The sequence below is a fragment of the Hermetia illucens genome, chromosome 2, assembly GCF_905115235.1.
Source record: "Hermetia illucens chromosome 2, iHerIll2.2.curated.20191125, whole genome shotgun sequence".
NCBI lineage: Eukaryota > Metazoa > Arthropoda > Insecta > Diptera > Stratiomyidae > Hermetia > Hermetia illucens.
The window spans coordinates 3012400-3039836 of record NC_051850.1 but is presented as its reverse complement, the minus strand read 5'-3'; the positions used below and the strand labels follow the sequence as shown (position 1 = coordinate 3039836).

Genomic DNA, 27437 nt, shown 5'->3' with positions numbered 1-27437 from the left:
GGACGGTTCGCCAATATACGAAAACAATTCAGGAGAAATGCTACGAACATGCTTCTTTAACTTTCGTAGCCTCATCTACCTTCCCTTTTTATAGACGATGTTTTGCAATATATGACTTCTGTAAACATTAACTTCTCCCCTGAATTAAGGTCCTTCCTTCTACCAATTAGGCTCCACAATTCATGGTCCCGCAATCCCACAGTCTTCTTCATTCCCCCGCCTTTGATCACTGTCCTTGCGCATGCACTGTTGAATTCTTTTTGATACTTGCCTATTGTAATATTTTCTCTTTTCTTTACACATACAACTTGAAGTCTATGTAATTGTAATCTAAATTTTTGCTTGCATTTTTCTATAAGTTAGTCTGAGCTAAACTCCCGAACCGCATATATCGATAACCCATAATATTTCATTTTCGCTTATATTCTATTCTTAGTTTTAAATAAAATAATTGAATTCAACCAATTGTTTTAAAATCTGGTGCCGGGACGTAAGTCGGAATACCTTTATCGGAGTGAAAAAAAATAAACATGGACATAACGGAACGAGCGGTTTATCGTGGGCAGTTAACGAAATTAACAAATAGTGCGTCCGAATATTTAAACAGCTCAGATTCCAAAAGTGATAAAACGGAAGACATTGATCTTATTGACGACGAACTTGTGAGCTTTATCGAACGCATAAATTCAGTTTTGGGTACGTTACGAAAATGCAATGATGAAATTCGACCTTCTATAAAGCTAGAAAATGCCCAGAAAGAATTTGAAACGATTTACGAGTATGAGGATAAAGCCGCGAACATTTTATCGCACCTAAAACAGAGACTTAAACGGTTACGAAAATGCCGCGATAATCTTGACACTTCATCATCATCTAGCCTAAGTATTGAACGAAAAAAGGAGCACACATTTAGCTCTGCTAAATTGCCGAAACTTTCGTTAAAAGTTTTCAGTGGTCATTTTCATGAGTGGCTCCCTTTCTGGGAACGCTTTCGTGTAGCGGTTCATGACCGAACGGATTTAACCGGTGCTGATAAATTTAATTATTTATCAAATCATTTGGTTGGCAAGGCGGCAGATACAATTGCTGGTTTTACACCAACAAACGCCAACTATGATTCGGCTGTTTCGTTGTTGCTGGAACAGTATGGAAACGTCGATAAGTTCGTCGATCATACGATGCAGCAGCTGATGAACCTTTCTCGAATAAACTCTCGTCATGACGTGACAAAATTGAGGAAATTATACACAGACATAAGAGCCCATACAAGGTCACTTACCGCACTTAATGTTCCATCGTCACAGTACTCTATAATGCTGAGAAGTTTAATTCTGCATTGTTTGCCTCATGATTTAGTGATCGATTTTCATAGGCTACACCCGAGTAAGCAAGTTAAAGCTGCACGTTCAATCGAAGACGAAAATGCATCACTATCGGTGGGTATTAGCGAGCACAGTAGTTGTGGTGGTGATCAGCTAAATGATATTCTGTCATTTATTAAAGAAGAGATCTCCTCTCTTGAAATGGCCGAGCTGACAAATGGCCGGAGAACGAGAACATCAAAAGTCGCAAATACATGTAAAACGGCTGCTGGGTTACTCACCACTACGAACATAGCTGAGTTTTGCTGCTTTTGCAAATCAAACAGTCATTTAACGGAAAATTGCAAAACGACGTTATCGCTTGCAGAGAAGAAGACAATTTTGAAAAGCATGGGGTATTGCTTTAAATGCACCAAAAAGGGACACAATGCTAAGCGATGCTTCAATAAACGTGTAAAGTGTTCTCTTTGTGGAAGTAATCATGCTACGTCTATGCACGACCCAACATACCGACCTAAAGCTAAAAATACAACAACAGTAGCACCTTCAACAACAACGGTAGCACCTGCAACAAACTCTTGTGGCTCAACAACAACATTGTATGCATCAGCTTTACTGCAACAGAAGAGGTACTTCTTCAAACGACTACTATTATAGCTTCGAGTAATTCAAGTTCAGTGCCAGTACGAATAATTCTAGATGGTGGCTCGCAGCGTACGTTTGTCAAAGAAAACATTGTAACGAAACTACAACTCGACACACATGATACCGTTAAGCTACGTATTTTACCATTTGGAGATTCGAATAACTCTGAGCCAAAGCTCTTTAAACGCGTTCGAATTAAACTACGTAGTTTACATTCAGACGAGGCGATCGAAATCCTGGCTATAGTCGTGCCAGAAATTTGCTCTACTGCATTTCAGTATGTTCGTAGCACAGAATTGGACATCCTTGGCCTTAAGTTAGCGGATACTTCATATTTAAATGAAACGGAATTCGAAATCGGAATGTTAATAGGGGCCGATATTTACTGGTCCATAGTAAAAGACGACTTCAAAAGAATAGCCGACAACCTTGTCGCCATTGACACCATTTTCGGATGGACACTACAAGGGCCTATATCGACCCAAGGCACGTCAGTAACATCTACTAATCTCAATGTTGGTGTAATTGAGGACAACTCACTTGAATCTTTAGTTGATCGGATTGAACGATTATGGGTTGTTGACGATATTACATCAAATCATCATAAGCTTCAAGTGGATGATATTATCGAAAAACACATTTGGAAAAATGGCACGCGATATGAAGCATCATTGCTATGGAGAAACGACGAATGCACTATTGATAACAACCGCGGTGGCGCTCTCAAAGGACTTCGACGTTCATTGGTGAAGCTTAGTGAGGATCCGGAAAAGTTAAGGCAATACGATGAAATCATACGGGAGATGATTTCAAGTGGTGTTGCAGAAATTTGCGATGAAGCAGAAAAAACCAACGAACGGACTTATTTTATGCCACATCGACCGGTGTATCGGGAGGAAAGAGAGACCACAAAAACGCGTATTGTGTTTAACGCATCAGCACGATCTGGTGGTAACCCCTTATTAAACGACTTATTGTGGTCAGGACCAAACCTTTTACCAGACATATTAAAATTGATTTTGAACTTCAGGCTTGGCAAACATGGAATTACGGCCGATATCGAACGAGCTTTCTTGCAGATAGAGCTGGCACAAAAGGATCGAAAAGTACATCGTTTTTTCTGGATTTTATCCTTGGATGATTTGCTTTCAATAATCATTCTTCAAATGAATAGGGTAACCTTCGGAGTCACCTGCAGCCCGTTTCTTCTGATTGGAGCATTGTTGAAACATTTGGAGGATGAATCAATCAATTTTCCTGAAACCTGTGAACTACTAAAAGAATCGTTTTATGTGGATGAACTAATCGTAAGTGTTGACGATTTTGAAGACGCTGTAAAATTGTTCAACGAAACACGTGAAATATTGTCCAGAGCATCGATGAACATACGTAAATGGAAGTCGAACAACGAGAAACTAAGGCAAATTTTCGATACAAATGAAAGCAACAATATTTCAAAACACAAGGTGTTAGGACTCATATGGTTTATGGAAATTGATACCCTTGCAGTGGATCTGGAAAAGCTTTGTCAACAGATATCTTTCGATGTAGTAACGAAACGAATCATTCTTCAAACGTTAGCATCTGTTTATGACCCTTTGGGAATGTTATCACCGTTTGTCATAAAAATGAAGCTCATTTTCCAAGAGGCTTGGAAAGAAAGTTTGGCATGGGATGAAATTTTACCGGCATCAATGCTGCACGAATGGAAGAAAAGCGTATCCGAAATACATTTACTACGAGCCCTTACGATTTCTCGCTATGTATTCGATTCACCACATCAAGTTGAGAAGCAGCTACATATTTTCGCGGACGCGAGTCCAAAAGCTTACGGATCTGTTGCATACATCAGAAGTAGGAATTTGGATGAAAACATTCGCATTTCGTTTTTATATGCAAAAAGTCGACTTGCGCCTATTCGTGACAAACGCATAACACTACCCAAAATGGAACTATATGCTGATCTGGAAGCCGCAAAGATGCGCTGCTATCTTGTTGAGAAATTAAGAGTGAAATTCGATTCAATATATTTATGGACCGATTCAAAAATTACTTTATACTGGATTCGTAGCAGTAAATTCCAGAAAGATGTATTCGTTTACAACCGAGTTCAAGAAATTCAGCAACTAACCGCTAACGACAAATGGAACAGGATCAATCAATCCCGCAGATCTATTGACTCGGGGTGTTTCTGCACAAACTCTATTGAGTTGCGAGACCTGGCTTAACGGACCGTCTTGGTTATACAATGACATTAGTGAGTGGCCCATATCCGACCAAGATTTCGAAACTCCGATGACCGCAGTTGATTTTTGCCTTTTAACTATTCCTCAGTCGACCACTCAATCTGACGATTCAGCAAATACCGGAGGCTTCTTCGTGTTACAGCTTATGTGCTTAGATACGTTGACCTGCTTCGAAAGAGAGTAGGTTTCAAAGAGTACCTGACTGCGGATGAACTACGGAGAGCAGAACTGTTCTGGATAAAAAGGGTTCAATTTGAAGTTTTCAAAGAAGAAGTAAATGCTCTTAGCAACCGGCAATTGGTTCCTAAGTGTTCGAAGATTTTGTCATTAAACCTCTTTGTCGACGATGACGGAATTTTACGTGTAGGCAGCTGCCTAGGTGAATCGGAGTTGGAATTTGATGAAATGTATCCAGTTATTTTATCGAAGAGCTCACACTTAACGTCTCTTATCATTATCGAAGCTCATGAAAAAACATTTCATCGTGGAACGAATTTTACGCTTGTTTATCTGCGAAAACGATTTTGGGTGATCAAAGCCCGCCAAGCGGTCAAGACTATAATTCATCGCTGTTTACTCTGCAAACGTATGAAAGGAAAGGCAGGAAACCAACCATTCGCACCTCTGCCTAAGAACCGATTGTTAGCCTCGCGCCCTTTTGAAATAGTGGGTATCGACTTCGCAGGCCCATTATTTGTTCGCAGTTCTTCCAATCAGAGCGACCGGAAGGCTTACGTATTGCTTATCACTTGTGCGGTCGTACGAGCCGTGCATTTAGAATTGACGCCAGATCTGACCACAGAGTCTTGTGTGCTAGCATTACGGCGATTCTTTGCCAGACGAGGTGTACCAAACGTTATATATTCGGACAACGCAAAAACTTTTAAAAGAACGACATTGGAGTTTCAACAGTTGAGGACGACGATACAATCTGAAACTTTCCACAACTATTTAGCAGAAAACAACGTCAAATGGCGTTTCATTGTGGAAAGAGCTGCCTGGTGGGGCGGTTTTTGGGAGAGATTGGTACGAAGCGTTAAAGACGTTTTAAAAGTAGTGATTCAGCGATCTACGTTAACTTTTGACCAGCTATATACTTACTTAACTGAAGCGGAATTCGTGATTAACGCTCGACTACTTACCTATGTTAGTGACAACGAACGCGACCTCTCTCCTTTAACGCCTGCTCATTTTTTGCTCGGCACTTTTCCTTCAAGCTTAACAACAGCTTCGTTTCAAGAAGCCGACAAAAACATTCGAGCTAAGTGGAATGCACGATTTTGCTTCGCAGATTCATTTTTTAAACGATTTCGGACGGAATATGTTCAATTACTTCGGTCAGCGCATCATGGGCCTACAAAATTCACACGTGAATTGAAAGTCGGCGATGTTGTGATAGTACACGACTCTTCTATTCCACGGCTTTTTTGGAAGCTGGCGACCATTGAAAGGGTATTTGTCGGCCGAGACAACCGAATCCGTTCATGCGAGCTGCGTCTTCATAATGGAGTTCTCTTGAAGAGATCAATTCAGCATTTATATCCATTAGAAGTAAATTAATTAATTAACTTGGCGGCGGGAGGATGTTGAATTCTTTTTGATACTTGCCTATTGTAATATTTTCTCTTTTCTTTACACATACAACTTGAAGTCTATGTAATTGTAATCAAAATTTTTGCTTGCATTTTTCTATAAGTTAGTCTGAGCTAAAATCCCGAACCGCATATATCGATAACCCATAATATTTCATTTTCGCTTATATTCTATTCTTAGTTTTAAATAAAATAATTGAATTGAACCAATTGTTTTAAAATGCACAAACCGAGTAAAAGTCAGCCCCTTTGGAAGATACATGTATTTCTGTTTCTTTCCTCAATAAATAAATCTGAAATCTGTCTGCTGACTTTTGTCGGGGAATCCCTATTTTATTCGGTGCTTTCCCGTCATGATCCAATTTCCGAACCGAATCCACCACACCGATTCCCCTTTTTCACCATTCCGATTTGACGTTTACCTGTCCACCATTCCCACTCGCCAACCCGTCGGACGTCATCGCACTGCAAAACAGAAACAGCTGTTCGTCGTTCGTCAGCGAAACGCTCGAGAACCAGTGGAACGGGGCGATGTGCCGCCTGGCCTGGCCGTCGACGGAAATTGTTTTGTGTGCAGTCGAGTTGTCGCTTGTTTGTTGCCGTGTTGCGCCCAGTGTCCCTCGTTTGGTTTGTTTTCCGCTCGCCGCGGCGCCGTGGCAGTTTTTTCTGTTAAAAACCGAAAATCGACTTGTGCCGGGCCGGGTTCCGTCCCGTGTCTCAGTGTACTAACCCCAAAGTGCCTTCAAAGTGGGAAAATTGTGCCTTGGCCGCGAGCAGAAAAATGCAAAGTGCCTTCCGTCCAGCTCGGCGGCCCGTCAGTGCGTCCAATTAGATCCCGGTCAAGTGCCTTCCGTCCAATTGGGAGAGTGGACAGGTGACGGCCCGGTCAGGTGCAACGTGTGCGGAGTTTTCCGCTTCGTGTGCATTTACTATTTTCCGCAGGAGTTTTCCCAACTCGGCCGCCCGCCTGCCGCTGTCGACGGCCCCTCGCGCCGTACGGCCGTCGACCGAATGAAAACTCGTTTGCAAACGAGCTACGACGTTCGTTCGTCCCGCTCTGGCTGCCGGCCCCATTCGAGCGGGTCTCTGCGCGCGGTCGCGTTTTTTGTGTTTTCCTCCGGTTTTTGTTGTTTTTCGTGTCCGCATCCAGTCTCGATGTTTACCTGACGCCCGCCCCCGTCACTGCCCGCGCAACTGGTCCACGAGCCACGATCCAGCTTCCGCCGCCTTCCCGCTGCGAGGTGACGAGCGGTTACGAGAAGTGAACGGTAAATTTTTTTATTTGTGTGTTTTTGGTTTTGATTGGAAGGTGCTCGGCGGGCTCTTGAGGAATGAGGCGAGCGAATTCCTACGGAATATTTGTAGCGGCTCCGATGGGCGCCCGGAGTCGACCAACTGATCTGGAAAGGAAGTCCGCCACCTGTCCACCTTGACAACAGGCTCCGTATCCGGTTGCGAGTGGACCCCGTTTTCCTTGGTTGCCTCGTTGGGGAGCTGGCGGTGATGATGGATGGGGTCAATGCGTCCCGGACCTAGGACGGTCTGGGGCCCGTCGCGCCGGCCTGCGGTAGGTCGTAGTAGGTCTTCCCTGCGGCGAACGAGCTGAATGCATGGCGGCGCGGCTGCCACATTTCACCGCTTCGTTGAACTCTAATTAGGGACGGATCTGATTTCCAATCGTTGGAGCTGTTGCACCGCTTCACGGTTGCCAGGAGCCGGGGGCAGAGCATGCCGAGAAGGTGAGACACTTTTCCCTTTGGAGCGTGAAGAATCGCCGAGTGAATGAGGTGCGAGTTTGCATGTAAATTTACGCCGATCGGAAGAGTGAGTTTGTTGTGTTCGCTGGGAATGACGTAGTTGAGGGGACCCTCCAAAGAGCTGGCCACCCAGAACCTTCCTAAAAGGTAAAGGTGATACGCAAGTGCGCTGTAGACTGTGCCAAAAATTTTACAGCTTGAACCTTGGCTAGTAGCGTATGAGTTACTACAAGTTGGAAGTCAGGTCCTGAGGGCGCCTAAAATTGGATTCGGGAAAGTTCCAAGCGTCCCTTTCTAGAGTTTCTAGTTTACAATGTCTTCCTCAGCCTGAGTCTATTAAGCGCGAAGGCTCACTCGCTTATAACAAAACGCAATCGCGGGAGCTCCTGTGCCAGACACCTGCAAATGCATACAAGACTACGGCGAGCTTCACGGGGCACCTATCCATAGGAGACCATGCCACTAGGCTCAGCATGTCCTAGAATTCGCACTACCGAAGCTGCGGAGAAAACGGGAAAACCCTCAGGTACTTCTAGCTAGAGCCGGGCATTGGGTAAACCATTCTTTGGGGACCTCAGAGAGATTTATCGTTGAGGATGCTGGGAGTCCTGAGTCCGCATCCACTTGGTGACGGATCGGACCACTTGGGAAGCAACTTACTTCCTTTTTTGTAGTCCATGGACTCCTCTTTTCTGGGTTAAACACCCAAGTTCTCAAAAAAGAACGAAAAAGTTGACTGACGGTTCCCAAGTGGTCTGGTCCGTCACCAAGTAGGTGCGGACTCAGGGCAGAGGTGAGGCAGCGTCTGATGAGTTGCCTCTCCCCTAGACGAAACCGTCACTCAACTTTTTCAGAGAGTCTTCTAGGTAGAGGGTGTGAGAGCTGCTTTCCCTAATGAATGATACGGGTTGGTTCTGAGGATCTGGGCCGGCTGGTCTCTGCCCCCCCTGGCTCTCATAACAGCAGTCACGGTCTCAGGACTGTTTTACATCAAAACGACCCACCTCAATGCTAATTAGGTTCCCAGAGCGGTCACTGATAGCACCTATTAGGTGCTGCAATCAATTGTAGGCTGGGGCCCATAATTTATTATTATTTTGAACCCCTAAACTTGCGGTTTGAGAGGTCCTCTCAACTTCGGGTGGAAAACCATTTCAGCACTTCCCAAGATTTGTTAAATTGGGGCAGATCAGCGTTACGCGTGTTGTATGACGCGTTACGAAGAACGGTACGAGCAGAGGCGATGCAGTCCATTAGGCCGGTAGAGAGTTGTTGGAGGTAAGGGAGACGAAAGGCCCGGAGGCGGACGGGATAGTCAACATGGAGAAGGTTCATTTTGAAGAAGAACGAACGGGTGAATTTGCGTTGTATCTTCTCTAGGGGGAGTAGGGAGTAGGGTAGGTGAATGCGTTTACGCACAGAGTGTTGAACTCCCGCAACAGCACGCTGACGGACTACCAACTAAACACCTCCCTGTCATCAGAGAACTAGCCTGGAACCGTTTGACACATAACTTCGGGCTAGCCCTCCCGCTCTCCCGGCTTTGGGAGCGTTCAAGTCAGGGAATTCCTTTCACCAACGGGAGGGGAGGGGAGGAAGGGAGTTGTTAGTTCAGGGAACCCCTTACCGTCCGATCCCTCTGCCGGTCGAGTTCAATCTTCTTCGTAGTAAGAAGAGCCCGAACATAATGCGCAATACGATTCCAGCTGCCAGCGTTCTTCAACATCTCTCGCACAATGTTGTCTGGAGAGAGCTCCCCTGTGTCTGCATAAAGCTGCTGGCGGAGGCCGTCCCACCTCTCGCAAGAGAAAAAGGTGTGTTCAGCGTCATCCGCCACTCTATTGCAGAACACACAATCAGGAGATCGCGCCTTCCCAAACCTGTGCAGGTAAGACTGAAAACCTCCATGCCCACTTAGAAGTTGGGTAAGGAAGTAATCAATCTCACCGTGCTTTCTGTTCAACCACGGGTCTAATTTGTCGATGAGTCGCGCAGTCCACTTGCCCCTTGGCTCATTTTGCCAAGAAAGTTGCCACTCGTTAAGGGTGCGTTGATGTTCTTCACGGGCAACCACTTCTCTTAAGTTTTCGCCCTTACGGCGATAGATAGGTTTGCGCTGCTTGGCAAGGAGGGCAACAGGGATCACTCCCGCAATCACCATCACAGCCGTTTCGGAGACGGTGCGATAAGCAGACGCCTCTGCACTTGAGCGAGGCGTTTACGATGCACCTCCTTGTCAAGGGCATCAGCCCATACCTCCGCACCATAGAGAAGGACGGACTGCGTTGCTCCCATGAGCAGACGTCTCCTAGTTGATATAGGGCCGCCGACATTCGCCATTAGCCGACTCAAGGCCGCGACTCCTGCTGCAGCCCTGTCCGCGACTGCTTTGATTTGCTCGAAGAAGCTCATCTTCGAGTCGAGCATTAAACCAAGGTATTTAATCACTGGTTTTGACTCTATAGTCAACTCGCCGATCGATATGGGACGCAAGGTCGGGATTCTCCTTCTGGTCTGGATGACTACTTCGGTTTTTTCCAGGGCAAGGTTGAAACCGTGAGCAGTCATCCATCCGCTTACCCGTCGCATCAATATGCCAAGTCTGCTTTGCGCCTGTTCAACAGTGCGTCCGGCAACAAGTGCCGCAACGTCGTCTGCATAACCGACCAGGCGCGACTCTTCGGGCATATCGAGTCTCAGCAGACTATCGTAGGAAGCGTTCCAGAGGTCCGGCTCTAGGATGGATCCCTGCGCTACTCCCGACGTGATTTCCATCCTCCTCTGGCCCTCTCGCGTCTCATAGAACAGGGAGCGGTCTTTCAGATAACCCCTCAATATCCGCAAGAGATAGCTTGGCACGTGAAAGGAGTTCTCTAGTGTGCCTAGCATATCTGCCCATCTTATGGAATTGAACGCATTTCTGACATCAAGCGTTATGAGGAGCACTATCCGTCGAGATCGGCGGCTGTGTGCCCCGGCTCGATTAAACGCAACTACGACCTCCATAACAGCATCCATTGTAGATTTCCCTGTTCTAAACCCGAACTGCCTTGCGGATAAGTCCCCGGCAGCACGGATCGCTTTAGCGAGTCTACCCCTGATGAACTTCTCAAACACTTTTCCGGCCGTGTTAAGCATACACAGCGGTCAGTATGCAGACGGGAGCTCCGGGTCTCCTTTACCCTTACTGATCAACGCGAGTCTGGCCACTTTCCAGCGACAAGGAAAAATGCCCTCCTTCAAGCACGCGCTGAACGCTTCGAGCAGCAATTCTGGCCGTTGGCGGAACACCAGTTTGTAAACTTCCGCCGGGATGCCATCAGGACCTGGCGCCTTCCTGTTTTTCATAGTGAGAACCGCTTCTTCGAGTTCTCCCATTGTGAAAAGGGGGCAATCCACGACGCTTTCCGCGCTATTTACATCAACCAGTACAGGGTGTCTGGGGAACAAAGGGGGGGGGGGAGCAATTTCCGCCGTCCACCAGTACATTGAAGGCTTGTCGCGTCTGGGGCCTCTCCGGGGCATGGAAGCCTCACACGCCGTCATTATCAGATTCATCACTGAATTTACGACGGTGTCAGCTGCGACACCACCACCCCCTGGAGTGCCCCCCAGCGCGGCCCTACCTGCTCCAAGAGCTTCGACGAACCTCCCGATGTTCACCCTCGCGACATTCCACTCGCAGGGGGAACGTCGTGTTGGTGCTCGCCGGCAAGTAGCGTCAAACACTCCGAACGCAATGTACTGATGATCAGTTGCCGAGAAGTCTTCTAGGACTCGCCACCGGTCCACCGATGATGCCAGAGATTCCGACGCAAAAGTGATGTCGGGAATGCTTCCTTCACAACCTGGGCGCCGAAACGTTGGCGTGGATCCGGTGTTTAAAATTACGAGCCCGGTTCTCGCCGCCATTTCCAGAATCCGTTTCCCTCTGGAGTCTGATTGAGGCATGCCCCATTCAAGAGCCCTGGCATTAAAATCACCACCAACCAGGATTCGTCCCTCCGTGCTCGAAACGGCGTCCTCCAGAGCATCAAGCCAGCGCTGAAAGTCCGGAATCGACTCATTCGGCGTCAGGTAAACGCTAAAAAACGTTATCCCTAAACACCGGATCCAGACAAATCCGTCCCCCCGGCCTTCGGCAAGAATACGAAGTCGAGCGTCGTCCCGAACCCAGATGGCAGCGGTGCCCGATAAGTCGAGATACCATGCGGACGGGTCCTTGTTTCGGTATTGCTCGCTAATCAGCACTAGATCAGCATTTACTTCCGCAGCGAACTGTGCTAGCAACTGGTGAGCGGTTGCACTCCGGTGCATGTTAATTTGCAAAATGCGGATCATGGCGTTCGCATCCTAGCCCTCTCCAATTCCGCCCTGAAGATCGGACACCGTCCCGAGCCCGCAGTGTGTGCGACGCTTTCGCCAGACGCGCCACGATCCCTGCAGAGAACACAACTCTCGCTTGGCCGCATCTCCGGCATGCTGTCCGGACCCTTGCAAGCTGCTGACGTGTGTCCATAGTCCAGACACCTGTAGCATTTAGTGGGGACTATCGGACTTCCGTCGGCTTAATGAGCAGAGCCGACGGTCTAGTCCTTCTTCGTTTCCTCGTTTTTTCCGCTACTGGCTTTGGGTTGGCAGCCTCCTTGTTTTTGGACAGACGTGTCTCTGGCGACGGAGTCCGTTGTTTCTTTTGATCCTTTTTCGCCTTCTTTTTTTGGGCCTTGGAGACTACTTCGATAAAATCTCCTTCAGGCACGTCGTCCTCTTTCCGCTTTTTCCCCAGTTCACTTTGCAGAGGGCTATCTGCGGTCCGTTTGACGCAAGCAGCATTCTCAGCGGGGAGTGCGACTGTTTCTGCTCTACAATCGTCTTCCGCTGCTCTCCACGTTCGTCTATAAAAGGAAATGCGGACCAGTAGTTCCTGCAGTTCCATCAGCCCGTTTTTGACGCCTTTGCTGACGTTCCTCTGGAGGAACGTTGCCGACCGCATACGTTTCACCATTGCTGCGCACTTTCTGATGAGCCTTTCCTCTTCGGCTCTAGCGAGGACGGTCGAATGCACTTCCACTCGATTTGTGTCCAAATCCATCTGCTCAGGACTAACGTTTCTCACTGAGCTTATTTCCAAAACAGGGGCACTGCAAGGTAATGGAGTTGCCATCTCCGCACGGTTAGTGGCGCCACTTGATGAGGCTTCCTCTTTATTTGGGCGCCCCGGTGTCTCATCGGGAATATCAGCCCTCGTTGCCTCTTGCACTGATCGCTGCCTTGAACGACGCATTTTTGTGCTCCGCCCAAACGCACCCAGCTCTTCCTCCTTGTCCGTTGTTTCGTCGTTTTTTTTATAATTTTCGGAATATTCTCCATGAAAAAGGTACCAGCGCATCGTGTGCAAGGGAGCGGGCCGCAATAGTCAAGAACGGGTATACCTTCGGGGACACAGCCCCTACCCCAGTTCCCTGAGGCCTGACCTACGCTTAGCTTATCCCGGAATTCACAGACGGATCAGCGCTCGCTCGGGGCAACACGGTCTACTAACACCGGTTCAATGCACACTTCCCGACCAGGGTCCCGAAGGGGCTGGCTCCTGATACACGTCGCAACTACCACCTTGGCAGAGCTACGCTCACATCACCCCGTCGACGCCGACAAAGAGTTGTCGACGGCTCCGGAAACTCCCAGTGTGTCCCGACGTGTACCGGTCATTCGCGGTTCGCTCTTCACCGAGAAGCTTTCTCGAGGCTACTACCTAGGACGCAGGTATGCTGCCAGCTAAGGGGCAGAACTACTTACTCGGGCACCTCGGGGACGTCACACCCCGTATCGTAAGCGACCCGTTTAAAAATCGCTAACGACCCCTGAGGGGAGACAATAACAATTACGGAAGGGGGACCAAATCACGAACAGTACCCAAGGATGCTTCTCACGAGGGAGTTGAAAAGCATTGTGGAGGTTTGAACCGATGTAAAATCAGTACAGGAACGCAGTAAGAAACCTAACATTTTGGAAGCTCGGTTGGTGATATTGGCTGTCAAAACGGAGTTGATCGTCAAAGATTACGCCAAGGTCGAGATTAGAGTTCAGATAGGACATGAAAGTCCTGGGGGTTTAACATGAGTGCCTGCCGTGTAGGCATAATCCCACGGTCCTCTTCGGACACGGATTGATTTTGGGACCACAATCGGCGCCCCGCCGTGCAAACACAGCGGTCCTGGTTTATACTGAGTGCAGGCTCAGCATTCATACCAGTGGATGCGAGGCCTATCTTAACACCTCTACCGCCGCAATTAAGGGGTACGACACCCGAGTTGTACAGCGCAACTCCACGCTTGAGTTCCGAGGAGCTCTGCCCGCGATGTAGGCATAACCACAACCACCATGAAACTCCCACTAGGGGGCCAACCGCAAATAACCGGGCCGAGAAACACATTTTCCAGGAATTCGCTTCCCATGGTACCAGATAACCTCCGGTGAGGCTTCGTGGCCGAATCCACTTCACATGAGTCCCTTGCAGACTCGGGTCTGATCGCCCTCCTCGAGTACGTGGGGACGGAACTCCCCAACGGAGTTCAGATAGGACAGAGACAACCACCAAGAGAGCAGGAGAAACAAGTGGGAGAGGTTCTAAGCGAGTAACACATCGGGTGGCATTTGCTGACATTAAGAGCCAACTTACTAACTGTGCACCAATGGACCAAAGAATCTAGATTTGCTTTCAAGGAAGCGCAATCCATTGGGGACGAAACAGAGGAAAACACCTTGAGGTCATCGACGTATAAAAAGCAAAAATAAGTGAAGATAGAGGGGAGGTCGTTAATAAAGAATAAGAAGAAAAGAGGTCCTAAAATGGATCCTTCTGGCACACCAGAAGAGGGAGAAAAGATTAGAAGTGCAGTCATCAAGGGAAATGCTACAGGATCTGAAGGCGAGGTAGGAGGAAAACCATGTAATAAGTGTTAGAGAAGTCCGTGTAAATGACGTGGACTTCCTGTCGATAGTTGGGGCATTTGGCCACAAAGTTGGTGAAGTCCAGAAAATTTGTAGCAGTGGATCGACGTTTTATGGACCCGGCTGCTCCTTGGATGGTCGAAGTGGGTGGTAAGTCAGTCATTGACGTATCTCTCGAGGATTTTGGAGCAAAAGTACGGTCACAGCCTTTCCAAATCCATTGGGGATGAAGCAGAGGAAAAGAGCTTGTGGTCATCGCTGTATAACAAGCGAGGACAAGTGGAGATAGAGGAGAAGCCGTTAATAAAGAAGAAAAATAAAAGAGGTCCTAGAATGGATCCTTGTAGCACACCAGAGGAGGGGGAAAAAGGACTAGAAGTGCAACCATCAAAGGAAACGTTACAGGATCGGAAGGAGAGGTAAGAGGCAAGTCAAGTAATGAGTGATGGAGGAATATTGAGAGAGGCGGGTTTGGACAATAGTATCTCATGGTTAATCGAATCGAAGGCCTTAGAAAAGTCCATATAAATGGCATGGACTTCCTGCCGAGAGTTGAGGCATTTGACGACAAATTTGGTGAAGTCCAGAAGATGGGTAACAGTGGATCGATGTTTTATGAAACCGTTCTGCTTCTTAGCTATAAGGTAGCCGAAGTGGGTGGTCAACCAGTCATTGACGTACCTCTCGAGGATCTTGAAGCAAAATGAGAGGAGCGAAATTGGGGGGTAATTCTCAGCAAGAATATGGTCACCGCCTTTGTGTATGGGAAAAGGGCTTCTTTTCACAGGCTGGGAAAATGACACTCTTCGAAGCTCTTATTGAAGATAATGCAGAGAGGAAGGAAAATGAACTTCGAGGTTTTAATCAGGAAGAGGTTGAGAAGACCATCGGGGCCGGGTCCAACATTGGCATCAAGGCAGTCAATGAGATGCTCCACCAAAGAGGGAGTCAGGAGGGGAATGAGGAAGGAAAGAAGAAGCAAGCTGTACTCAGAAGGAGAAAAGAAGAAGAAAAGGGAGATAAGTTATGCACCAAGAAGAAGTAACTGCAAAACATATCATAGGATTGCAGAGGGCAGGTAGCAATGGACCCAGAAAATTTGATGAAAGTGGGAGGGGACTGGCAGTCATTTCGGGCACTTTGGATGCAAAACCAGAAAGGCTTCAAGTTGCCACGTGCCAATTCGATTTCAACACTGTCCAGATAATCCTTCCTAGACTTAAGTATCAGCGACTTAACTGAAGTCCGCAGAGCCCTGAAATGGTCAAACTCTACACGGCTTCCGGTGGATAGAAACTTTTTCCTCGCAGCTTGCTTCAGATGAAGTTTTTTTTTATGGATTTCAGTGGTTAGCCACAATGGGCAGGAGCTTAGGAATTATAGAGAGGGAGGAACGTAACTAGGAAGGAGGTCAAATAGAATGGAATAAAAGGAGAGAAGGGCTTAGTCCTAGATTAATTAGGAGAGAATGGGAGCCCAGTTGCTTGACGCCAGAGCTAAGTTCAAATCTTCAAAGTCTCCCTTACGAAAGTTGAGCTTGGAGGGCTTGTGCATATTATGAGAGTTTGGGTGAGGCAGTTCCATTAGTTCCTCGAACTCAAAAGCAGGATGGTGGGCATCAGAAGCAACATATGGAAGAGCAAGAGAAGATTGAGAAAATAGCCCTTCTGGCATGTTGAAAAGGATTAGATCGAGAGTGCGATTTAGATGATTTGTGGTACGGTTGAACTGAAGAGTAGCGCAGGTCTTCATAAAATAAGAATAAAGGAAGGGACGGATGAGAGGAACAATTTGGAAGTTGTGACGAACCGGGAATGTTAGGCCTTTACCTGAAGCTGAAGCAACAAGTACCCCTTGAAGAGCTCAGAGCTTAAAATCCTATCGTCCAACCACGTTTCAGTGATATAGATGAGATGGTGTTGGGAAGCCAAGGCAGAGAGACTGAAAAACGACAGCTTGGTGCATAGGCCTCTCACATTTTGATAATAAAGACTTAAGCTACGTGACAAGTTGTTTATGCTGGCGACACGGAAATTTGATTGAAATTTATTCTGCTGGTAAAGCTTAATGAATACTTCTTGCAGCCAAAAGGCCAGGTTAGGGGATGGCATCAAAGTCATGTTGGTACGCCACTTAGAAGCATGCAATTACACGGTCGGAGAAGCCATCCTTCATCAGTTCCACGTACGAAAGAGGCGACAGAAATAAACTGCTACTGGAAGAGCTATGAAGCTCCCAAGTATTCCTATCTGCGGGTGAACATTATGTGGTGTTTTCTTCAAAATGCAAAGACAGATGGCTGAATCATTAGTTAATTTCCTAAGTTCTAAGTCCGCATCCATTTAATGTCGGATTGGGCCAAAAGGAGAGCTACTTACTCCCACTCTTTATGGTCCATGGACTCCTCTTTTTGGGTTAGTACCCAAAGTTAAAAAATAAAAAGAGGGACGAAGACGGCTACGGTTTCTTACCAGGACAGCGGCAACTCCTCAGATACTGCTTCACCTCTGCCCTGGGAGCAGCGTGACCGAAGCGGCTGGCAGGTGTTTACGCTTCCGGCGGTTTTAAGCCGAATATAATTCTTACCCTTGTTGTGTTTTATGAATTAGAAGAGGGAGCGTACGCTTCAGTTACATTGCTCCCAGGACAGAGGTGAGGTAGCATCTGAGGAGGTGCCTCTGCCCTGGTAAGAAACCGTAGCCGTCTTTGCCCCTCTTTTCATGGATCATTAGTGTGGGTCTCAATTCATCGGTGACCATTGAGAACGACTAGACGATAAGGTACACATCATAGAGAGTTTCAGGTAATTTGTAACACCAAAAAGAGAACAGGGTTCTGGAGCGCCTTTCGAGTAAAAGCGAGAAGTGGGCTTCCCCTTTGGGACGTTCTCGTCCAGGGCAGAGGCTACTCATTAGAGGCTGCCTCTGACCGAAGTGGTTAGCAGATGTAGATCGCTCCCCTTTATTTATATGCAAATACGTCATGGCTGCGAATTACATCCAAGGGAAAATCCGCCTAGTATTTCTGGCCAAAAGCCGGCCCAAACTGAAATAATTCTTGGTTTGTAATTAAGGGATCCCTGAATTCGCCATTCATTTGATGGCGGACTGGATCAATTGGAGAGAAAAGAATCCCTGTTAATATTGAGAATTTCGAGAAAGGGGGCTGCTAACCACTTTGATTACCCTGCTCCCATGGCAGAGGCAGCGTCTATTAGTTACCCCTGACCGGGACCAGATCGTAGTCTTCTGTAATAAAATTGTTTGAACTTTGGATGTAATCCCAAAGGGAGGAACCCATGGACCAATAAAGTGAGAGATAGTTTTTCTGCGATTAGTCCAGTTCGCCATCAAGTGGATGGATGGCAACCTGAATGATTGACCAGCGGTTGAGAGGCAGGAGCAAAGCGTTGAGGGCGTTGAGTTATCATTTGAATATCTCGAGAATCGTTCGTTCGTTGAGTTGGGTGATAGTGAGTTGATCCGATCTTGTCCAGAAGGAGGCTCAGATAGAGTAGATTCAGCAAGAAAGAGCCGAAGAATTGTTTTAAAGAGGATCAGACGCTTATGGTATAGGACAGGAAGGCTAGTCTGGAGAAGATTCGTCAAGAGAGAGTTAGTGTCAAGAGAATAAGTCGAAGAGGAGTACGTTCTGAGGCAATAGTCCCCATACCCAATTAGCCACAAAGGGCCTAATTAGAAGGATTTTATTTGCTTGAGGTTAATTTAGGTTTAGTAGAAGGAGCAGGCCTTCAAGGAATTGGTCAAACGTAAATAAATGCTAAAAAAGGTAGAACGTAAGGGCACAGGCACTAATTCAAGGGTGTATCTCTAAACTTAGTCTTGCTAAAGAGAATTGCTCCGGAAGGCATAAGAACGAATGTATGTCTTTCAAGTGAATTGAATGGAATATTATCCTCTAAAGCAGATTACCTTTTGTATGCTTTATGAAGTCGATTTAGGAACGGTAGCAACGTTATGAAGGTCCCGTGAGTGTAACCTGAGGACCTGCCGTAGAGGCATAATCTCACCGTCCGCTTCGGACATGAATTGATTTGGAGATCACAGAGCCCTCCGGAACTGCACACTTAGTCAGTGGTTGCGACGTCTGCCCAACACATCTACCGTAACTTAGAAGTGTGGCGTCCGAGTTGAACAGCACAATTTCACGTTTGAGCCCACAAAGAGCGCTGCTCGCGATATGGGTAGAACCACAATCGCCATTGAACTCCCACAAGGGGTCGAATTCCAATAAATGAGCCGAAAACACATCCCCCAGAAATTCACCTGGAGCATGTTTTCAGAGGGCCATCTCGGTTCCCATGGTACCAGATAATCTCCGATGAGACTTCCTGACAAGAGCCACTCCAGATGAGTCTCATTGTGGCCTCGGGTCTGAATGGCTTCATCAAGCACATAGGGACGGCACTCTCCAATGGGTTGACTGGAATCAGCTCCGTTGCGGAGAACCACAACGAAGCTTTTGAAATTCTGCTGCACCATCGCTGCGAACTGCGAGAAAATGTAATCATTCGGGATAGAGGGCGTTGTAAAACTCCTTGCTGTCTTCTCCCAGAAGAAAGCAACGCCCAACAAAGATTGGTGGTTTGGTGATGAGCTGGCCAACTTCGCTTCTAAACGAGCGGAGTTTAAGGACGCAAATCTGAATTTCAAATCCCATTTAGGAGAGTGTTAACTTGTGGGGATTAGTTATAGGATAAATTCATAGTGGACCGATAGCGTAATACGCTATGATCACATCCGGAATGAGGACGCGTAGTTTTCCCATCTACGTAGGGGTAGCGAGTTCATGGAATAGGAAATGGGTCCTCCCTATTCAACCCCGATAAGAACTGGGGCAATCATCGCCCCCTTCCCAGCCCCATCCTTAGAGAGGCAGGGGTAAGGAAGGTAGGAAGATAGTGCAGCCAAGTTAATGGCTAATCTAGAACTGAAACTTTAACGAATAAGGAACTCTAGTCTTTCTCTGGTTGCCAGTAGCTCGTCTAACACATCTACAATAGCAGAATTTCTTCAAAGCCATATAACATTGTATGCTTAATTCAGGCGTCCTGATTAAGATACTTGGGATCTTTCATATATCCCAGTAACAAACGTAACAGATTTTACGTCTCCCATTGCATTTCAGACCACATGAGTGCTACCACGTATACTATCTTTCCGATCTCCATAGAATACCCTCTTGTCTAGGCAACGTTATAGCCACAAATGTACTACCACACAATGAAGTGATCTAATAACAGTAAATCAACATCTCCCAACGATCAATTAAGCTTTCTTACCTTTCCTCTCCGCGGCCTTGAGTCACCACCGTACATTATTATCACATTTGAATCTCTAATGAAGCCACATGATCATCTGAATCAATTCAAGGCTGTTGGAGACCACATAATCGTCCCGTCTTCCACGATCATTGCCGTTGTCATGCTAATTCCAGCTTCTTAGAAAACTTGAAATCTCCGAAAACCTGAACAAAAGTGCATTCATCATCTGATTTGCTCGATGCTGAGTGATGCGTTTATAAACTTCCACACGGTTTGCTCATGAGACATGGTACTCACGACATACCTTGACTGGGAGACGAGATGCTGCGCGGTAGATCCGCCGATCACAATCAAGTCAACTTTCTCAACAAGATTGACTATTGTGGAAATGAGCTGCAGTCGCATGCGTTCCGGCTATTTGTTCGTCGTCATTTTGATGGCGATAAAATTATCTGATCCATGGCTGAGATTAAGAAATGCAACAGGATGACGTGCGGTAGTATCGATGCGGAGTGACGCGATCGGGGCAGCTGATCGAAAGGTGAAAGTCTGCAAATAGAGCGGACTGCAGGCTTGGTTTTTTACGCAATGAGACGCTGATCTTGGCCAATGATCGAGATGTGATCGGGGCTGGAGAGGCGGAACAGATTTGATGACATTTGCAGGGAGCTACGCATACTTAGTTGACCCAGGAGGCGCGAAAACTGTCATGATCGATAAGGGGATTCACGAGATTCAAGAGCCGATCTGGATTTATTTTCCTTCCTATTTGACATATTTTTTAAAAATGGAATAAAGACCTTGTTCAGATCGAATTAATTAAATATATTCAGGTATTTCATAATTAGTCCTAAATTACTGTAGAGCCCTTGCCTGGAGCTCTACATTTTTCTTAATACATTATATAAGATGATGACGGTTACCTGATTGGAGGAAAATGTATAGAACTGGCTAGCTAGAGCTAGGTTTCTCCCTTCTCTCCACAACTTCAGCAATACGAGTTGTTGGGTGTGCTAAATCTGGCAGCATGGTCCACTATAGGCCGAGTGTAATCACATTTGCAGTTGTCTGGCCCAAAAACTTTTGCAATCGGGTCTTGTCATGGGAGCGCCACATCTTTCTCGACTTGACGCAGGGGGCAGCCAGCGCTTGTTAAATACTTCGGGCAGATTCCGGGACTGTATCCCCCGAGGAATTGCAGTCGGATATCCCCCTACCAAGAAATCACGCTCTTGAGAGCATCGTATCTGTGGCCGAGGAGACTTTGCTAAAAGACTAGAGGGAAGCCAGAACATCAGCAGTCGGAGAAACAATATCGCGATCTTCGAAGAAGCCTTAAAAGGCTATACGGGAAAGTAAGAGGCATTGCTGCTGCACAACTGCCTTGTTGCAAATATGAACCCATGGGGCGCTGCTTACAAGGTTGTAATGAACAAAATTCGCGGACAAAAATCACCCCAAGTGATGTGCCCGCGTCTCTTTTTCAAAATAATCGCAATTCTTCCCCACAACAGGAAGAAAGTGGAACTCATCCAATGGTTCAACTAGATGTGTTCTCAATCCACGGGGTGACTCAGGAGGAACTACGGGAGATCTGTGGACAAATTGGAGACAATAAGGCTCCGGGATTGGACAGGACTGAAGTTGGGCCGCATGGTTCATAAGTATATTTGAATTGTGCATGGTCGAATGAGTGTTTCTCGCTCAGTGGTTGGTTTTGCTACTGAAGTCCCAAAAACCACTTGGTGCACCCTCTTCATACCTCCCTATCTGCCTTTTAGACGTTATGGGAAAGACGTTAGAGAGGCTGATATATAACAGGTTGCTTCCGTTCGTCGAGCTAGCGAGTGGTGTATCGGAGTGGCCGCACGAGTTTCGCAGAGCGCGGTGCACATTGCAACGGTTGTGGACCTGGCCCGGGAGGCATCGACCGCTGGCAAATGCTGCACGATGCTAACGTTGAATGTCAAGAATGCCTTCCACTCTCCCAGCTGGAGTTGGATTAAGGACACCCTGGATAAACTCGGTTTCGCTGGTTACTTAGTTCGGATAATCGAGAGTTATCTTTCGGAGAGACTTCTTTGGTACGGGACGGACGACGGGACGAAGGAATATCTTGTGAGAGCAGATGTTCCCCAAGGCTCCGTATTGGGGCCCCTGCTGTGGAGCATAATGTATGACAAAGTGCTCGGCCTTCGCGTGCCAAAGGGAGCAACATTGATTGGTTCTGCAGACGACTTGGCCATGGTAACAGTTGCGAAACACCACCAGGACGTGGAACTGTATGCAAGTGAAACCATTCATACCATCAAAGCATGGTTCTAAATGGTGAAATTAGACCTGGCGGAAGATAAGATGGATACCAAGCGCAGGCAAAACAACATTATCAAAATCCGGGTTGATTATCACGAGGTCGTTTCAAAGTCGATCATTAGATACCTGGGGGCAATGTTCCATGCCAAGCTTCAAGGGTCACGGAGACTATGCCCATGAAAAGGCAATAAAGGATAGCTCATCTCTAGCAAGAATGATGCCTAATATTGGAGGGCAAAAATCTTGTCGCCGGCTGCTTATCGCAAGGTTGATGAAATCCATCCTACTATACGCAGCTCCTGCATTGGATAACACAGTAAACCAGAGAAGGGTAAGGTCGGCATACCGGCCAATCGCATTGAGGGTGTGCAGTGCCTGCACGGTATCAGATGAGGCAGTGTGTGTCATCGCGGGGATAATTCCCTTGGATTTTCTAGCGAATGAGGCAACCTGTCTTTATCGGAGAAGGAGGGCGAATCCGGCCAAAGTGACTGCGGGCTTCCGTAAGGCCACTAAGAAGGAGCTGTACAGGAGAGGGCAGTAACGGTGGGATAATTGCTTTGAGAGATGATCACATCACATAAAATTCATATAAAATGCAAACTTTTGACCTTCTATAACCATATACGGGTAATAACGTGTCAAATTTTGCACTTCTAGGATGAACTTGAGGGGGTTTCCAAATTTCTAAAATATGACACTATGCTCGCGTCCTTGCACTGCCTCACCAGCCTGAAAGGTATTGCATTAAAAACAGCCCTGGCTGTCTGTCAAAATACCCATACCGCATTTCGAGCTCGTACCATGCGTCATCGAATGACAGGCTTTCCACTTGGAATACCCTGTCGAATCGCGGAATACCATAAAACTCGGCTAAACTATGTATATCTGTGAAAATCTCCGCATCAATTCCACAGACCATTTTTGATCTGTCAGTGACAATTACTTGCAATACGTTGCTGGCCTTCCAACTTCCCTGGTTAGAAAGCCTACAGTAGATATCCTCCTCAAGCCTGGCTTACGTGTGGAATAATCCGGTGGGAATGCCCGAGGTAAATTGTCGAGGATGTTACAATGGGTATAGGATTCGGCTTCCAATGTCTAGATTCACGTAATCTAATAGCACTTAATTAGCTTGATATGGAAAGCCAAGGGAGTAAGTGCAAGAGTACATTGACGACATTTGTCTAACAGATATGCACAGCCCCAGTAGCTTCCGCGGACGTCCAGCAGCCCCTGCAAACGCTTAGTTGTTTTGTACTTTTTGGTCAGCCGTTACGTACGTTAGTATGAGACGAATCACGGCTGTGTGCACCCAAAGAACCCTTCTCGCCCGAAGGACCTGTTTCCTTACAAAGGTCCTCTTGCACGCCTGGAAGGCTATACAGACTTTCTCAACCCTCAATTATATGCTCAGTCTCCAGTCAAGCTTATGACTCAGGATCACAGTCACATAGTTTACATTCAAGGAAAGTCCTTGTCTATGTTCATTTTGCTGCGGGAGGTGAATTTCGGGTACATTGGCTCCGTTTTTGTTGGATTTATTCCGAGTTCGCATCTTGAAGTTCACATGCATACCTTTCGCAAAGGTCGCTCTATGATTACACTCATAACGGAAGGAAACGCCCCCGACACCAAGGAGTTGGCGTACACCACTTTCACTCCACTCCTGCCTAATATCCGTGGCATTTCATCCATCATCGAATGCATAAGACACCCAAAGCCCCCGTCCTATTTTGGTTAGAGTCTCCTTTATGACTTTGCTACGTTGAGCCGTTGGATGCTTCGTCTATATCCTTGAAGACAGGCAGGGTATGTTGCTTGTAGTGGAATGACCGCTTAGTGATACTAATTATCCGGATTTCACCTTTGAGGTAAGCGTAGTGAGATTTGGAGAGGACGTCCTCTCCATGGTAATCCTCAAGCGGATATCCAGGACACCCTCTCGGGCCTCCAACAGGAGAGAGGTGAGACTGATTGGCGGAAATTCTTTGCGGGCTCATGGTCATGCCTCATTTCGGTATGAAAAGTACTCGCTTGGAAATGCATATTGACTAGCAGCTGTAGGACCTCACCAGAGGATTCTGTCCAGTAGCCCTACGACTTTTTAAGAAGCAATCGAGTCCTATGTTCCTTGGTCAGAATCTCGCCCGTTCAGCTAGGATAATGGAATAGAATATGTTCCACATGCTCGAAAGGACTTAGATCAGTATGACTGAATCGGCACAGGAACAGGTAATGGAGGTAACCTCCCTTTCCATTCGCGAATCGTGTCAGTTCGTTGTTTACTTCTATGTGGCTTCGGCTAATCCGTCTTTTAACGTCCAGGAAAATGTGTGTCCAACGACTAGTTTGTGGCTCGTCTCATTTCTTTTGTCATTATGCGATAATAGCAGCTGCTATTAGCGCTATGGTGCCCCGTTTTGATGCCACAATCTCCTAAGATCGTGACTGTTACAAAAAAAGGCAAGAGGAGCAGATATGACCTCAGCAATGCGAATTGAAGGATGTTCTGAGTCTGATGGCATGGTCCACTGTAGACCAGTGCTCGTTGTGAACGCCATAATTCTGTACGCATTTGGTCGTCTAGCCTACTGAAGTCAGCAAGAAGATTCCGTTTCTGCCCGTCGCCAGTGCGACGTGACTGTACCCTCCGAGGGGCTGTCACAAAGAGATCCCCACTTAGTCAGTCCGTCATCTCACTCATTCTCTTCGATGTTCCTATCAAAATAAAAAATAAAAATAGCAAAGGACCCAGAATAGACCCCTGGGAGACGCCAGAAGAGGGGGAGAAGGAGCGGGAAGTACAGCCGTCAAAAGAGACGCGGCAGGATCGGTTGGAAAGGTAAGAGGCAAGCCATAAAACAAGTAGTATGGGAACGTTTAGGAACGAGAGTTTGGATAGAAGTATCTTGTGATTTACAGTGTCGAAGGCTTTCGCGAAGTCAGTGTAAATGGTATGCACTTCTTGCCGTGAATTTAGACATTTGGCGGCAAAGTTGGTAAAGTCAAGCAGGTTGGAGGCAGTGGACCTACGTTTAACGAAACCGTGTTGTTCTTTCACTATGTGTTGGCCAAAGTGGACGGACAACCAGTCGCTGACATATCTTTCCAGGATTTTGGAACAGGAGGAGAGGAGGGAAATGGGACGGTAATTCTCGGCAAGCGAACGATCGCCACTTTTGCGAATGGGGATAATGAGAGCCTCTTTCCATAAGCTGGGAAAATGATTCTCTTCCAGGCTTTTGTTGAAAATAAGAGATAGGGGAAGGGAGATGGACTTACAAGTTTGGAGCAAAAAGAGGTTTGGAAGACCATCGTAGCGAGGTCCGACCTTGGCATCAAGTTCGCCAATGAGGTATTCGACAAGGATAGGGGTAAGAAGGGGAATGGTAGGCGATGCGGGGCAGGCTACATCTACTATCGGGAGGGATTCGGAGGAAGGAGGAGGAACATAGACTGACGAAAAGTAGCGGCAGAGTAAATCACAAGATCGTTGGGGGGAGTTAGCTGAGAAGCCAGAGAATTTAATGGACGGAGGGGATAACTGGGCGGGGCAGCGGGAGTTGCGAATGTGGGACCAGAAAGGTTTCAGATTTCCGCGCTGTAGTGAGTCTTCCACGCTGGACAAATATTCGTGTCTGGACTTACGTATTAAAGATTTGACCGAGGAACGAAGGGATTTGAAAGAAACTAAGTCAACAACGTTTCTAGAAGACAGGAACTTCTTTCTCGCAGTCTGTTTTTGACGTAGTTTTTTGTGAATTTCAGTGGTGAACCAGACGGGGTAAGAGCGAAAGCACTTAGGAGAGAAGGGAACGTAACAAGGAAGAAGATCAGATAATATGGTATAGAAAGTGTTGAGTGCTTGATCACATGTAAATGGAGAGAGCAGGGGGACCCAGTTGATTGACGCCAGGGCTGAGTTCTGACCTTCGAAGTTCGCCTTACGAAAGTTGAACTTGGTAGGCTTGCGAGCGACAGGAGAGTGGAGTCGGGATATCTGAACATGGAACTCGAGAGCAGGATGATGGGCGTCAGGGGCAACGTAAGACGGAGCATGAAGGGATTGGGAAAGATAACGTACAGGAAGGTTAGAGAGGACAAGGTCAAGAGTGCGATCTAATTGGTTTCTAGAAAGGTTAAATTGGAGGGCCCCACAGGTGTACATGAAAGTGGATAGTGGAAGGGAAGGGTGGGTCAAGTTATTAGGGAGGGAGGGAAGGCCAGGTGTAACGGGCCAGGAGAGCATAGGCAGATTAAAGTCACCACAGAGGATGAAAGGAAGTGAGGGAAACAAAACGGTTAGGGCCTCTGATAATCTGTCGAAGAAATCCTCGTACAGAGAAGGCGGGCTTAGGCAGGGAAAATATACACACGATATGGTAAAGGGACATACGTTTGGCGGAAGGACACCAATGGTAACAGAATCGTAGGAGGAGGAGGAGGAGGAAAAGATGATTTCGGTACGGAGAGGGGACTTAACAGCTACTAGGGCACCTCCGCCAGTTGTCTTGCCAAGCGCAACGCAGTCTCTGTGACAACGAAACACAGAGTAACCTTCGAGGCGCTCAGAATCTAAAATCCTGTCATCCAGCCAAGTTTCAGAAATGCAGATGACATGATGTTGGAATGCTAAGGCAGACAGTTTGAAATCCGACAGCTTGGTCCTTAGACCCCTTACATTTTGATAAAACAGCGTATAGTTATTGGTATCATTCAAGTTCGGCGAGGCAGGCGGGCGGGCCGGAAATTTTCACGAATCGTAGACCTCTGATAAGGCTTAACGAAGATCCCCTGTGGCCAAAAGGGGGATTGGACGATAGCATCGAAGTCATGGGGATATGTCACTTTGAACGTCATTAGGTTGATACCATCTTTTATGGACACACTGGAATTAAGCGAGGCAGATAGAGGCAGAAAATTAGAATTAGTCGACCGGGGCGACTTAGGTATGGCACCTTTGACGTAGATGCAGCGAGATTTGGAGAAGGACGTTCTCTCCATGAAAGTCATTAAGTAAATATCTAGGATACGATGGGTCTTCAACACGACACAGGTGACGCTGATTGGCCGAAAGTCCTTTGCGGACTCGTGGCCGCGCCTGCCCCTGTTGGTATGAAAACCACTCTCGCGGAAATGGGTATGGACCAGCAGCTCTAGGGTCTCACCAGAGGGTTGTTGACCCATACACTGGTATAGACACGTGGATTTTGTATAATGAGACGTGGGGGTTCGTCGCACACAAAGGATCCCCCACATCCCCTGGCAAGCACAGAGGCGTGCAAGCACGTGTCGACCGAATGCTCCGATAGAACTTCAGTATT

General features: G+C 47.1%; 2 protein-coding genes across 2 annotated transcripts in view; both read left to right on the top strand.

The window, feature by feature from the left end:
- Positions 1-530: 530 nt before the first annotated feature.
- Positions 531-4195, top strand: LOC119647518. Its single transcript, XM_038048486.1, has 2 exons — positions 531-1951; positions 1996-4195. Exons 1-2 carry the CDS (start codon positions 531-533, stop codon positions 4193-4195), a joined length of 3621 nt encoding a protein of 1206 aa, XP_037904414.1.
- Positions 4196-6185: 1990 nt separating this feature from the next.
- Positions 6186-27437, top strand: part of LOC119647757 (protein phosphatase 1 regulatory subunit 16A-like) — a 431507-nt gene continuing 410255 nt past the window's right edge. Inside the window, exon 1 of the mRNA XM_038048875.1 lies at positions 6186-7073. The gene's annotated coding sequence lies outside the window, so the exon portion shown is untranslated. The remainder of the gene's footprint in view (positions 7074-27437) is intronic.